The 14,594-nt window shown below is 42.2% G+C and overlaps 3 protein-coding genes across 3 annotated transcripts in view; 2 read left to right on the forward strand and 1 right to left on the reverse strand.

Moving 5' to 3' along the window:
• The window catches only part of LOC106651179, a 49,388-nt gene that overhangs the window by 9,767 nt on the left and 25,027 nt on the right, over window positions 1-14,594 (forward strand). Inside the window, exon 2 of the mRNA XM_023459051.1 lies at window positions 2,917-3,166. Within this exon, the coding sequence (XP_023314819.1) occupies window positions 3,140-3,166 (27 nt within the window). The 5' untranslated portion in view covers window positions 2,917-3,139. The remainder of the gene's footprint in view (window positions 1-2,916; window positions 3,167-14,594) is intronic.
• On the reverse strand, window positions 539-2,023 carry LOC106651172 (zinc finger protein 226-like). Its single transcript, XM_023459050.1, has 4 exons — window positions 1,960-2,023; window positions 1,786-1,897; window positions 947-1,705; window positions 539-709 (listed from the first exon to the last, which is right to left on the reverse strand). The coding sequence occupies exons 1-4, from the start codon at window positions 1,992-1,994 to the stop codon at window positions 539-541; spliced, it is 1,077 nt and encodes a 358-aa protein (XP_023314818.1). The 5' UTR covers window positions 1,995-2,023.
• LOC111693677 (ankyrin-1-like) lies at window positions 7,969-11,150 on the forward strand. The gene is made up of 2 exons (XM_023459058.1): window positions 7,969-10,592; window positions 10,746-11,150. The coding sequence occupies exons 1-2, from the start codon at window positions 8,038-8,040 to the stop codon at window positions 10,930-10,932; spliced, it is 2,742 nt and encodes a 913-aa protein (XP_023314826.1). The 5' UTR covers window positions 7,969-8,037; the 3' UTR covers window positions 10,933-11,150.

The raw sequence follows: 14,594 nt of genomic DNA on the forward strand, positions 1-14,594 counted from the left end.
CCGCCGTATCTCGATTTTTGAAATTTTCAATGATTTTATCTGAAGGCCTGAAGCACTCAAAAAATCTGAAAAAATTCGAGGTTGTTTGGATTGTGGAAAAGTATTTTTATGAATTTTTTCAGATTTTTTACTGGCTTCATGTCCTCAGAAAAAATATAGATCGAAAATGGACGTTTATACCGGAAGTGGGGGGTAGGAGGGGGGAGGGGGCCTAAAAATTTTTTTTTGGGACCTTTTTACCATGTACTATAACATACCAAAAGCGCGTCAAGATCGGCGACATACGTGCGCACGGTTTTGTAAAAAAGTATTATTTTGACCCATATATAAATTGTAATAAATAAATATATAAGTATGTTCTATTCTACTCAAAAATATATTAAAAAAAAAAGTGATCACGTGAGATGCATTATTCCAAGACCGTAGAGCTGATGAGTGCTCATGTTCAACGAACTGTAAGAAGCTCTTAGCCCCGGGTCTGGGGCGTAAGAAATTGATTTTCTTGTTTTTAACAATCAGAAGTTTGATTTGCTAAAACTTAGACGGTGAATAAGATTGAATAGTACTCTCGAAAAATTTGACACTTTCCGGTCTCCGTAAGAAAAGCATTGCCCCACTTGGTAGGTGTAAGAAATGGTTTTTCATGACTTGTGCACTTCAAACTAAAGTCCTGATAAGGTTTTATGCTGAATAAGATTTGACATAGACCCTATGAAAAATGACATGTTTATTAATGATTATTTAAATAACGCCCCACCCCCAGACCGCGGGACCACCACTAAAGTTTCTTACCCGATGAATAGTAATGATTTTGAAAATATGGCAGTGAATAAGATAATGTAATGATTTAGTCACCGGCTCCCGGTCTATGACTCTTTTGTGAGAATGACTTATCACACTTATCGCATGCGTACGTGATTTTACGGTGCACAGAATTGATGTGTACTTTTAAATGACCCTTTTGTGTGAACGTCTTTTCGCATATATCACATTTTTTACGTGTTATTAGAGTTTTATGCACAGAATTGATGTGGGTTTGGAGATTATTCTTTCGTGTGAATATTTTTCCGCAACTATCACACATATATGTGACGCCATCATGAATCGAACTGGTGTGGATAGTGAGATGACTCTTTTGTGAGAATGACTTATCACACTTATCGCATGCGTACGTGATTTTACGGTGCACAGAATTGATGTGTAATTTTAAATGACACTTTTGTGTGAACGTCTTTTCGCATATATCACATGTATGAGTGATACCCTTGTGCACCGAATCAACGTGTATTTTAAGATGAATTCTTTGTTTGAATGACTTTCCACATGTATTACATGCGTAGTTAATACCATTGTGCACTGAATCGACGTGGGCTCTTAGATACTTTTTTTTCTTAAATTTTTTTCCACTTGTACTGCATGTGTCATTCAACTCTTCGGTAACTCCCTTTCTTTTGAAATTCAATTTTGTTGCTTCATCTCCAGAAATTTCTTTCTTTACCATCTGTACAGTTTCTAATTTTATAGTGTTTTGAGTTTGATTATCATCGCTGTATATCGAATTCGGCAAATAATTTTGAGAATGATCTTCAGTTTTCTTAACTACTAATAGATCCACGTTCTGCTTCATGTCTTTACATTCAAAATCGATTTGTAGATCGTCAAGTTCATTTTCATGATTTTCGTCGTACTTTTGAAGCATCTGAACCTGTAATGAATTGGAAGTTATGTGAAAATTTCTATTAGAAGCATTTATAAAGCCAGTCAGAAATAATTTTCAACACTTACTGGATTTTCTGGCAGAAACCTTAGACATTGAAAATTCTCGGTATGGACTGTCTCATCCAAATTCTTATGATTGTTTTCGGTGGGAAACTCATCTTCAGGTTCCAATTTTACCCTTAAACAAATGCAAGAAGACTTAGTATTTTCGCGTTTTCTTTCTCGCAAAATAAATATTACCGGACAGCATAGTTGAATTTATCACGCGATTCCATCTTTCCGCCTTGAACGTTCACTATCGATTGATCTTTCTGTAGTAACGTTACACATGAAATCAACTAACGTAAATTTAATAATATTTACAAATTACGATATGGAAAATTGAGTACATGTAAACAAAGCAACATCAAGTCGTTATGTATCATCATTGGAGAAATAACATTATCGGTATACCCTCTGAGTAACAATAATTTTTGGGTAAATAAAGATATTTCATTACAAAGAAATGAAATATTTTAAAAATAATTGAAATCTGATGTAAGTTTGATCTGAAATACCTAAACTTAATATTATCAATTAAACTAAGATCTTACACAAAATTACGTGTGAGTTAGTATATAAATCTTAACATGCCCATAGGATTTTCCGTACGTACCCAAGTTTTGGGTTTTCGGTTAGATTGAAAGAAAACAGTTTTTATTCCGTAATGAAATATTTCATCAATTATCATCGAGCAACACCGAAGCCCTGTATTCAAACCTTTTTATCCTCATTCATTCGTTTTTGATTCACATTTTTAATTTTCATCACTTTACGATTTCATGACTTACATAGAATTATGATAATTTTTTTAGATGCTTTTTATTAATTCTTTTCTCATTACATTGTATATTCCCTTCTTTTTTATTCATTCGATCCAGGCAGAGTACTTCCCATGGTCTGATAAAACATCTATCGATCTATCTATCTGTATATTCCACATAAATAATAAAATAATTTTTTCGTGCTCCACGCACGCAAAAAAGTCGATCCTCGGCGTGATAAATATACAAGTGGCGCAGGATCGGCGCGCATTACAAACGAACCAATGTTTCAAAATATCAGCTTACGCTCGGCGTCTCGTTTATCAACATTCAATCTCGTTGTTATGCCGTTGTTGCAATTTTTTACCTTTTATTTCTTCTCTATTTGTTGCAGCAGCAGCAGGACCTACAGCAGCACTACCAGCGCAAGCACTGCAAGAAGAAGCAGCAGCAGCAGTAGCCGAGCCAATGACAAAGATGTGACGACGTCGGAAGCGAGAAGGAGCCGCGACGTCGGGGAGGAGTAAAGTCGCTCCCGGCTTTGCGCCCCCGCGCCGCCGCGTAAGATGCGAGGCCCGCATCGCTGCGCGTGGCTCGCGCTCCCACTGCTCGGCCTCATGTGCCTTTCCAATTGTAAACCCGAGGTAAGAGGGCTCTCTTTTTAATCGATAATAATAATAATAATCATCGTTAAATCGATATCTCGAATCCGCGAGTACAGAAGTAAAGAAAGAAGAGAAAAAGTCGTAATATGGCTTATGATCGCTAATTGACAGTAATATCATTAAAACGTTACTGCTCCGACTCTTTGTTGCGCGATTACATGAATAAATATTATTGTCGACCTCGCAGCTCGTTAAACTGAAAAAGTGAAAAAGCTCCGCGTTTGTCATTCGATATAATTATCGCGCGGCGCGTACAGAGAGCCGTACGTGGCATTCGCATGCACGCGCGTATTTAATGATAATAAAACTTCGCCGACACCGCCAGTAGTACCACTGATGTACCTGTACCTATACCTACCTACCTACCTACCTACCTACCTACCTACCTACCTACCGGAGTAGTATAGGGCCGCGCGCGGCGGGAATGAAGTATAAAAGTTGCAGCGCGCGGATCTGCGCCGCGCCTGTGCTTACATAAAAGCTCGCAGCCGAGCTCCGCGCGCGAGCGCTTTATTAACAACGCGGGGCGCGAGGCAGCTCTCGAGCCCAAAGCTGCTGCTACTACTGCTACGCGTATTATAATATATAATTGAACTGCTGCTGCGCGCCTGCTGCGAGCTTTTATACTTTGGATGCATCGTTCTACATAATTAATTAACTGGAAATTAAACGTTTTTTTCGACGCTTGGCGCGCGCGCGCGGGGGCATAAACGATCAGCAGCGACGACGACTATAGCGTGTATACGTAAACGAGTAAGCAAAAAAAAAAAAAAAGAGGAAAAAAGAGGTGGAAAAAAAAGCAGATTGACCGAGGCTCTTCGCGCGCGAGATAATAATCGATTATCCCAGCCGCGTTCTCTCGCACGGATAAAGAGCGCATTGAATAGAGCTGCTGTACTTGAAAAAAAGGGTCTTCTTTTTTTTTATAAATCTCGCAGCTGCACCGAGCTCGATCTCGATTTATATAAAATTACACGATGGTGTAGGTGTATAATACATTTAACAATAGGAGATTTCACGCGCGCTTGCGACGTGTGCAGCACTGCACGTACTCGTGTGTGTGTGTAACCCTAAAGTCGGATTCTTCCTGTCTTTCTCTCGGGAGCTGCAGCAGCAGCAGCGGCGGCGGCAGCAGTAGATAAGTGAACATGTCTCGATCCGGTTTACATTACTCAGCTATCTCTTAATCCAACGGAATGTGCACAGCCCACCCTTACGTACAGCTTCTCCAGCATCCATAAGTAAAGCCATAGTAGAATCAGCAGCAGTGGTAGACGAATATATACGCTAGAACGCAGGGAATAAGTGTAAGATTTGTTCGCTATATTACTGCTGTATAGCTGGGACTAACTCGCTCTCATACTATATATCGCGTTGGAGAGATCTTTCACCCTTAAAGTACACACAGATACACACCTATATAGGCAGAGAAAGAGGGAGTTCAGTAACAGAGAGAAAATAGAGAGAGAGAAGTGCACAAAATGAGCCTCGCTTGCGAGAGCGAGAGAGCGCGAGAATTTGGCTTAGTGCCCGTGATGTCGAACTAACAACTCGCAACTCGCTAAGTGTATCCAGCCTACATAGTCATATAAAAAGAGAAAGAGACTATTATCCCGTCCCGTTAGGAGCACAAAAAAAAACGCAACGAAAAAAAAAGACAAAAGAAGGAAGGAATAAAATAAATGAACAAGAGAGTCGACGCGTCCGTCGAGATGGGCTTTTTAAGTACAGCGTGGCGTACTATACGTACGCTGCTCTGTTGCGAGATATTCGTCCTTAATATATCCAACGATCGCCTTCGTTATATGTATATAGTGTACGTGTACTAAATATAAAATCAATCGTTCGAGCTTTCGTTCGTCGTTCTCCTCCTCGTCGTCGCTTATATTCGAGTCAAGAATGGATTAAAACTCGAGTTCACTCTACCTATATCTATAAGTATACGTATGTAGAGTACCCCCTAGACTCATCCACCGATCGCATAAACCGATTACTCTCGGCGCGCGCCCGTGGAAAGCTCCGCGCCGAGCCAAAGCGCACCGATGATGAATGTGCTGCTGCTGCTGCTTCTACTCTACCTCGTGCATATAGGTATAGAATCCTTTTTACTTTTGTACTCGGCCGTGCCTATATACTGCTACGGCGGTATAATCGGCCACGCGATGCGACTGTGAAATTGTTTCTCGCCGTCGTCGTAAAATGGAAGCTAAAAAACACGCGTTTCCGCGGATAAAAATTAACGCTGCGCGTCGTAGAGCACGTGTACCTATATATATGCGCTAGCTTGTAAAAGATGGATATATGCTCCTGATACGCGCGCAAACTTGTAATATCGAAAGAAAAGAGGCCAAAAACATATCTAGGTAAAGCTGTCTACGTATGTACGTAAAAAACTTATATATATGTACGAACGAAAAAGCCTTTATCCGCATCGGAGGGAAATTTTTTTACATAGCAACGCGAGAATGTAAAAATTATAGAAAAAGGAAAAAATTGAAAAAGAAAGAGGGGCAGAAAAAAAGAAATCAACGTATCGCAGCAGCCGGCCGCAAGCTCGAGAAAATATACAAAATCTGGGCGTATTACACGCACGCCTGTGTATGTGTGCATGTGAGTCTGGCTTATCGAACAATAGGAGAATGCGTTGCATATAAACGCAGCCCATTTTTTTTTTATTGTTCATTTTTATCCGTTACTCGATCTCTTTGTGTGTGTCTGTATATACATTCACGGTCGCTGCCCGAAACAATCAAATCTCGCGTACGTCTGTGTGCGGCACGGCTATCGTGTTCTCTCTTTATTTCGACGCTGAAAGAGGCGTTATACATAGCGAGAGAAGCGGAACAGCTTTTAAGAACTCGTATAACAGACAGCGCACAGACTACAGAGGTGTCTGCGCGTTATACAGATGATCTGAACAACAGTAGTACACGCTAAATGAAATTTAGCTCGTGCAATTTAACTGCCACTTGCGTATCGACGAAACACGATATCTTACGTATTACAGCTGCTGCTCTGAAGCAACTACAACGAGTCAGCTGCAAGCTCGGAAGAGCTCCCACTGATCCCACCGCTAATCCTCCGAGAGTCTATTATGTGCATGATGTACAATGCGCGCACTGTGCAGTGCATCCTTCCATCCTTGCGCCGTTGCACGCGAGTGACGCTATCCTCATGCAAGTGTACTGCAGAGCTATATACAGCAAGGAGATTTTCTCAAGCGCGTCGTAATCGCGCGCATTTATGCGCGACGTCGTTTTGTTTGTAATTAGTATAAAATTGCATTATAGCTCGCGGCGCTGTATGTATAAGTATAGCGGACCAAATTATTACACAGGAAGATATATCCTTGCTGCGCTCGAACTATCCAGGATATGCTCGTACATACAAAGTTCTAACTAATAATAATAATAATAACAATAATTACCTCGTGATCCGGGCGAGCTGCTGTCACCGGCGCGAGCTCGAGCTCACCGAGAGAGCTTTACGTTATTATTACCAGCGACTACACGATCGCGGCGCACTACACTCCAAGAAACGTATTGCATTCATTCAACCACTCCCCGATCTAGCTCGGCTTCGTTGTATTATATCACAACGATGGGCTGCTGCTGTTGCGCGCGTTATGTCTCCCACCTCCGAAACATGCAAACGACCGCTCGCTCGCAAGTCGTCCTTTTGTATATTGTACAGTGCTATATATTGGGTATTCGCTGTACACAGATGTATTATACACGCCGAGGCCTTAATTCTCGCATAAATGCAGTATAAATGCACGCGCGATATACAGCGGCACTTCACGTGCTGCGGCGATCGAGCTCATTCAAATTCAATGCGAGAGCGAGCCGTTCGGCATGGATGTTGTTGTCGTTGTTTTCGTTGCTATACACGCCGTATAACATTGCGTATAGTCTAAACGCGTGCGGTAGTTCGTTTGGAAACGAGAGAAAGGAGCTTTACCGAAGTCTTACGATCGTTCTGTAATGTAACTCGATGATGAATTCGTCCGTACGATTACAATTACAAATATAGAGTCAAACTACAACTCCACATGTTGAAAATGCTAATGTTCGATATTTATATAACTAGTCGAAAGTTTGTTCTGCCACTTGTGGGATTACAATACTCCATCTGTTGGCGGCATCAAAAAGCTCGAGATCGAATATGATACCATAGAAATACGATAAATCTCGTTACCATACAAAACAAAATTCGTAATATTACCACCTTTACCACTTTTAAAGTATAATTTTTCATGTTTACATTAATAGGACAATGTCTAGCATAATTAGTAATTCAATACAAAAATAGGGTTGATAACATTTTCGAGTGTAAGCTCTTTGCCATTGTGTAGGCCGCGGTTTTTTGACGTATTATACGTTCGTTGACTTTTGGTTCACTTTTGGATTTTTGGAGCCCGACGACAATAACATCGCTACATTGGCAAGCCATCTACGTTGCGCCGACGAATAAAGCGGACAAATGAATCATGACGTTGTACGTTCGATACACTGAAAACTCTATGCCTGTATCCTTTAAACTCGATACTCATATCCTAGAAGATATTAGAAAAAGGAATAAAATTTTAAAACAATCATAGAAGGCTTTTAAAGAAACTAATTACGAGTTTTAAATCTGTCAATAACTTCTGTATTCACGTGATTTTCTTCCAAATTGTCAAATCTCGTTGTTTTGTGCCACACATGTTTACATTATTGCTTGACTCTCCCTATCTCGAGAATCAGAAATTTGAAAGGACAGAGCTCCGTAGCGAGTCTTGTTTCATTCAGTACACGCTATGTTCCTGTAAAGAGCGAAAGCATCCGAATCATTCGCGATTCAATTTGACTATGTGCGTAACAATGGTGAGCAAGAAAGTCCACGTGTCAAACGACGATGCCAATTTTGAAAAATTGATGTTACGAAAAAATATCGATTGGAGGAACGAAAAAGAGAGAGATGATCTTTACAATGGACTTTGCAAGTATATTCCATCTCGCGAGGGCCAACTACCTGAACTGCGAGACATTTTTAGTCGCGTAGAAATTGACTGGCTTCTTACAATGGATGTGAAGAACTCGCGCAAATCTTTGCGTAGAAAAGCTCCGATCATCGACTGGGCGATCAGGACCGGCTACAAGGACGAGCCCGACCGTGACAAATACGGCAAGCCATGGTCACACGGTACCACGCCGGTGCATCATGCGGCTTCTTCTTTTTATCTATGGCCTTGCGACGAATGTGAAAATGCAGACGCGGTGCGCGATTACCTCAAGATCGTCGATTCTCTGTTCCAAATATACGACAGGTTCGACGTGAATTACACCGACGAGTCCGGCTTTACGCACTTGCACGCGGCCTGCAAGTCGGGAAATTACGAGGTAGTGAAGCGCTTCCTCGAGAACGGCCAGGATCCGAATTGCATCGCGCTCGAAGAAAACGATAAAACACCGCTTCACGCCGCCGTGGCCTGGGGTCACAAGAAGATCACGGAACTGCTGCTGACAAAAGGCGCCAATCCAAATGCAGCCAATGCAAAAGGAATGACTCCTCTGCACATCATCGGCATGAGACGAGTCGACGATGACTTGGCGGAGGTGTTTTTGCGTACCTGCGACAAGATCAACTCGAAGGTGAGGGTCAACGCCAGGGATAAGTCGCTTAATACGCCACTGCTCTTGGCTATGCTCTGGAGCAACAACAAGACGTTCGAAACCATACTGAGATATGGCGGCAATCCAAATTTGGTTAACGAGAATAAAGAGACTCTTCTGCACCTCATCTGTAAAGATCGTCGCAACTACACCGCGGACATTAAAAAAAAATTGAAGGTTGCGAACTTGGTGAGGATTTTATTTAAAACCTGCCACGACGTCGGCAAGAACGTGCTCGTTAATGCTCAAGACCAGCTTGGTAATACACCTCTGCACGAGGCCCTGAACAACGGCTTGTCGAGCACAGTCGAATTACTGCTGAAAGTAGGTTCCGATCCTTGTGTAGTCAACGCCGAGGGATTGACTCCTCTGCACATCGCGTGCGAGAGCGATTACTTCGGCGGACACGCGATCGATAAGTTTTTCGAACTCATCGGCCAGAATCGAGTACGAGTCGATGTTCGGGACAAGTTTGGCAACACGCCGCTGCACGTGGCTTTCGACAAGAAGAATGAAAAAATGGTCGTAAACCTGCTGAAATTGGGTTTCGATCCTTACGTGGCCAATGCCGAGGGATCGACTCCTCTGCAGATCGCATGCAAGAACGGTTACTTTGGCACGGTCTCGATCGATGAGTTTTCCAAGCTCAGCGCGATACACGAGGCACGGCACGTCAATGCTCCGGATAAGTCGGGCAAAACGCCGCTACACCATACTCTGGACTCGCTCGTTGACGCCCTTCTCAGCAACCGGCTCGGCGACTATCGACGCTTCAAGGACGCACTCGTATTTCTTCTGAATCGAGGCGCGGATCCGAATTTGGCCAACCAGAACAAAGAGACTCTTCTGCACCTCATCTGTAAAAATCGTCGCAACTTGATCGCGGACGATGAAAAAAAATTGGAGTTGGCGAACTTGGTGAGGATTTTATTTAAAACCTGCCACGATGTCGGCAAGAAGGTGCTTGTCAATGCTCAAGACAAGCGGGGCAATACACCTCTGCACGAGGCCCTGAACAACTGCATGTCGAGCACAGTCGAAGTACTGCTGAGCAGTGGTGCGAATCCAAATATAGCCAATCGAGAGAAATTCACTCCTCTGCACTTTCTTTGCATGAAACCCGACGACGTTATGTTTACGTTTACGTTGTTCGAGGCTTACTGTCACAACGAATATCATCCGCTGCAGGTCAATGCTCAGGAGAAGTCCGGTGACACGCCGCTGCACTTCGCGCTGGAAAAAAAATGTCCACACTTGGTCAGATGGCTGATGAGAAACGGTTCTGATCCTGGTATAGCCAATGCCGAAGGATTGACTCCTCTCCACACCGCGTGCAAGAATTATTTCTTCGGCGGATTCTCAATCCATGAGTTTTTCACGCTCGGCGCACATCAAATACGAATCAATGCTCAGGACGAATTGGGCAATACACCGCTACACTACGCTGTGGAGTATATCCTCTTTCAAGCCCTAGTCCTGCGTGGCACGGTGCAGTCTGGCGTGAAGGACGTAGTCGAATTTCTTCTGAAGAACGGCGCGGATCCACATTTGGCCAACAAGAAGAAACAGACTCCTCTGCAACGTATTAGCCAATATCAGTGCGATGGCAAAATCTCGAGCGAGGTGCTAAGCTGGGCGACGATGTTAGTCGAGACCAGCGACGAAAAAAATCAGCCGCTGCAGGTCAATGCCCAGGACGATGAGGGTAATACACCATTGTGTAAGACTCTATGGAATACTCCTAGGAAGAGGTGCGGATCCGATGGCCAATTTGGCCAAGACCAGGAGATTGACTCCTTTGCACACTATTTGCCTAAGAGGCAAAAAGACGGATTGGTGAATGTATTCTACAGAATAAACAAAAATTTAAACCAGAGGATGCAGGTAGATGCCGTAGACAAGAGGTGCGGATCCGATGGCGAATTTGGCCAAGACCAGGGGATTGACTCCTTTGCACACTATTTGCCTAAGAGGCAAAAAGACGGATTGGTAAATGTATTCTTAAGAATAAACAACAATTTAAATCAGAGGATGCAGGTAGATGCCGTAGACAAGTTAGATAGAAAACCGCTATGGGCCATACAAAGTTGATGCAGAGTCTGCGGAAAAACGGCGTCAAACCAATTAAAAACAGTGCGGATGAATAACCTTCTTTGTTCGTCATTTGTATATTATTAGTGCTAGGAAACGAAAAGTCAAATAGACTATGTATCAAAGTTAGGGACATAAGTTAGAAAATGATATTTAATTTTTAAAAATAATGGATTGAAAAGTTTTAATAATGTAAATACATATTTTTTATGTATAAACTCAATTTAACGAACGTAAAAATAGAAAATTGATAATTTTTACAGTTATTGTAAATATAATTTTAGTTTTATTTATGCACCATTAATAACATGTGGGCTTACTGTATGTGCATATTCTAATGTGTCTTAATAACATTTATGGAAACATGAAATTGGAAAATAAAAGTGTGTTATTCGCATAACATATGATCATATTTTTTGCCTTTATAATTATACATATAAAATCATGTATTAGTACCATAAATACCAGTAAAATGAGAGTCATTCTAGCCTGATGCAAGATAATAAACATTATTAGTCGACAAAGTTGGTCTTGAATATTGAAATATTTAACTTATTGAACTAATTAAGACATGACTGCGCACCCAAAGAAACCAAAAAATAGTACGAACTAGATAATTTTTTAATTTGACTCCTTCTCAAAAAAATTTTCTGGTCGTGATCTTGCCGATCAAACAACTGTACATTTATTCTGCTTAAAACTTTTTGCAAACTTTAAATCGCAGCATTAAAGATTCAGCACCGATGTATGAGAATGATTTGCATTTATACAAATCGAATAATTGTTCTGCTCTAGTGAGTTTAAAATGTTTCATATATTCATTAAATGAAAAAGTTCGTAATTAAATATGTTACTTTTAATACGATAAATTTCGTTGCGGTAAAAAATGGATTCTGAAATATTAATACTTACATATTTCTACAAAAAACTTACTCATTTTTTAGATCAATAAACACTTGGTAAAATTAAAATTATAAAATTTTACAAAAAATTAAAGTCCAAGTAAATTAATTTAAAAGCATGAAACATAAAATTCAAACAAAAAGAAAAAATATCCCAAAGGTTCATTTTTGATGCGTACCGATACTAGATATAAGCAAATCCCCAGAAGTAATTTGATTAAAGCTATAAATTTAAACTGAATTAATTCAAAAAATGTATGGCTTTGTTTAATTTTTTGATATTTAACTTCTGACAGCCGTTTTGCCTCAGCTCGCCATTGATTCTTACTTTTTTCTGTTAAATTGAATTTGCAGCGATCTCTCTTCGTACGCCCTACACGTATATACGAGAAAGTTTCACTTCGAAAACACGTATACAGACGAGGCTTGCGCCGCGCGCAAAATACCGTACTTAGCCGGAGTTATTTACTTTTCGCGAGAGCTCAATAATAACCAAACGCCAAGTTCCCTTTCGCATTATGGTAGCCTCGTTAGAGCGTATACAATATCGCCGAAGCACAAACTTTTGCATCGCTCGCGCGCAGCGCGCATAATATACAGAGGGTCGGCGAGAGAGAGAGGGAGAGAGGCCAGAACTCGAGATAACCGAGGCTTTCCATATATAATATATACGTGATTTCCGTAGACTGTTATATTCAGCCTCGTATATACATGCTCACCCTCTTCTCTCTCTCTCTCTCTCTCTCTCATGCCTCGCGCGGAATTGCTCGCGCGCTGAAATATAACGTCTAGGCGCATCGCATCGCCGAGCAACAGCAGCGGCAGATATGTGCATTGTCTATGGTATAGTACGCATTATATACAAGCGCGAAGCAATATAGATTCAGGCAGCCAGGCAGGCAGAGGCTGCAATGCAAAGCTCCGCATACATATATAGCACGATATACATGTGCATACGTACTGCAACATGGCCACGGACCGATGTACATCTCCGCGCGCAGTGTGTGCACACAGCGCGCACTATTTTCCCTGTATAGGTGTGTATTATATACGTATGCATATAAGCGGAAGATGCTGCTTTCTGCGTGTTTGTCTGTGTGTCCGCGTGTCGTACCGCGTTTATAATACACAACGCCGCGCCGTGCGCGCATTAATCGCGCGAATTAAAACTTTTCGATTATATACAGATGCGCATTTATAATACGCGCTGCAACTAGAGCGTTCGTGTATCCTATGTATATATGTGCGCCACGCGCAAGCTCGACCTGCCAAGGATCGATGAGGCGAGAATTACGATTTTCATTTATAATCTGCATAATGTGCGCGATACGCAATATACGAGGAAAGCTCTCGAGCGACCGAACGAGAGCCCGAGTGTCTGTGTATATATATATATCGTCGTATATTAAAACAACCACGCGCGCATGGATAAAATATTAATGCATAATATACGACGGAGGAGGTAGGGCGAAAAAACAAGTATCAAGAGCAGAAGTGAACGAGCCCGCGTCGTCGACGTCGCGTGCTTCATGCGTACATTACGACCCGGATTATTTTTTTTTTTTACGGGCCCTCGCGTCGTTTTTGTATCATCGATGCATGTACAAGAGCTTGCGAATTTTTTTTTTGGCTCATGGGCACGGCACGATTTGCCCGCGATAAAGCGTTATATTATTCTCGTTAAAAGAGAGGATGATCGAAGAAGAAGAAGAAGAAGAAGGAAAAAAAGGGTTGCATAAGCTTCGACCACAATCTGTGTGCGCACGCACTGATCTCGCGCGGTAAAAAGCTCACTCACAGCTGCTGCTGCCGCTGACCACCCTTCGCATTCGTCGATCGGTCGAGCTTTACATCGATACGTATACGTGTAACGGCGTGTAGCAGTTAACATTGTACGCGCGTGCGGGTACACGCGAGCGCGTTGAGTACCGGGGGCATATTAAAGGTAATAAATTCGCCCGTATAGTGCCTGTACAGATGCACGCGCGATCGTGTGCAAGCTCGTCGTCATCAAACATACATCAATCTAGCTCGGATGCTGACGCAGAGAGAGAGCGTCACATACGCAGACGTAGAGACACAGAGACGGCCACACGGCGAGAGACCATTAAATACGTCGCTGTTACGTTCATCTGCGTATCGAATTTATATCGTAATAGCAACGTACATTACACGCATACACGCAGTATCGAGAGTGTGTACGTGTCCTGCGTGCGTATGTGTATTTTAGAGCAATTAAGAGTTGGCCAAAGAGGAATGTCGAGTGACATTGCTGCTGCTGCTGCTGCCGAGGACTCGTCGTCGCTCTCTCGTCGCTTCGCTCTCTGTCGTGTATACTCTTACTTAACGTATTGCATCGCGGCTATATGCACACAGTGTGCCTGGCGCGCGTCTCGTTATATATATACGAGCTTTTATGCGCTTTACTCCTTCGTTTATTTTCTCTCTCTCTCGCTCTCCTCTTTCTCTTTTTTCGACATTTACCACTGATGACGAAGCACATCATCGCTTTATTATTATTACTCCAGCTGCTGCTGGTAGCGGCTCTCGTGAAGTGAGCTTGAAGAGTCGTCGCGTCGTTTTCTATATATAATACGTCACGGACAGGCGTGCGGCGCGGCCCCGTACATATCTATAGATATGCACCGAGAGATGCGCTGTATTTTACCTCGACGTTATATTCGACATCATTTATGTAATTCTTCTTTTTTTTTTACTCCGGGTAGAATGAGCCAGAGAGAGAAGAAAAATTGAGTTACG

This window comes from Trichogramma pretiosum, unplaced genomic scaffold (assembly GCF_000599845.2).
Source record: "Trichogramma pretiosum strain Unisexual culture from Peru unplaced genomic scaffold, Tpre_2.0 scaffold53, whole genome shotgun sequence".
NCBI lineage: Eukaryota > Metazoa > Arthropoda > Insecta > Hymenoptera > Trichogrammatidae > Trichogramma > Trichogramma pretiosum.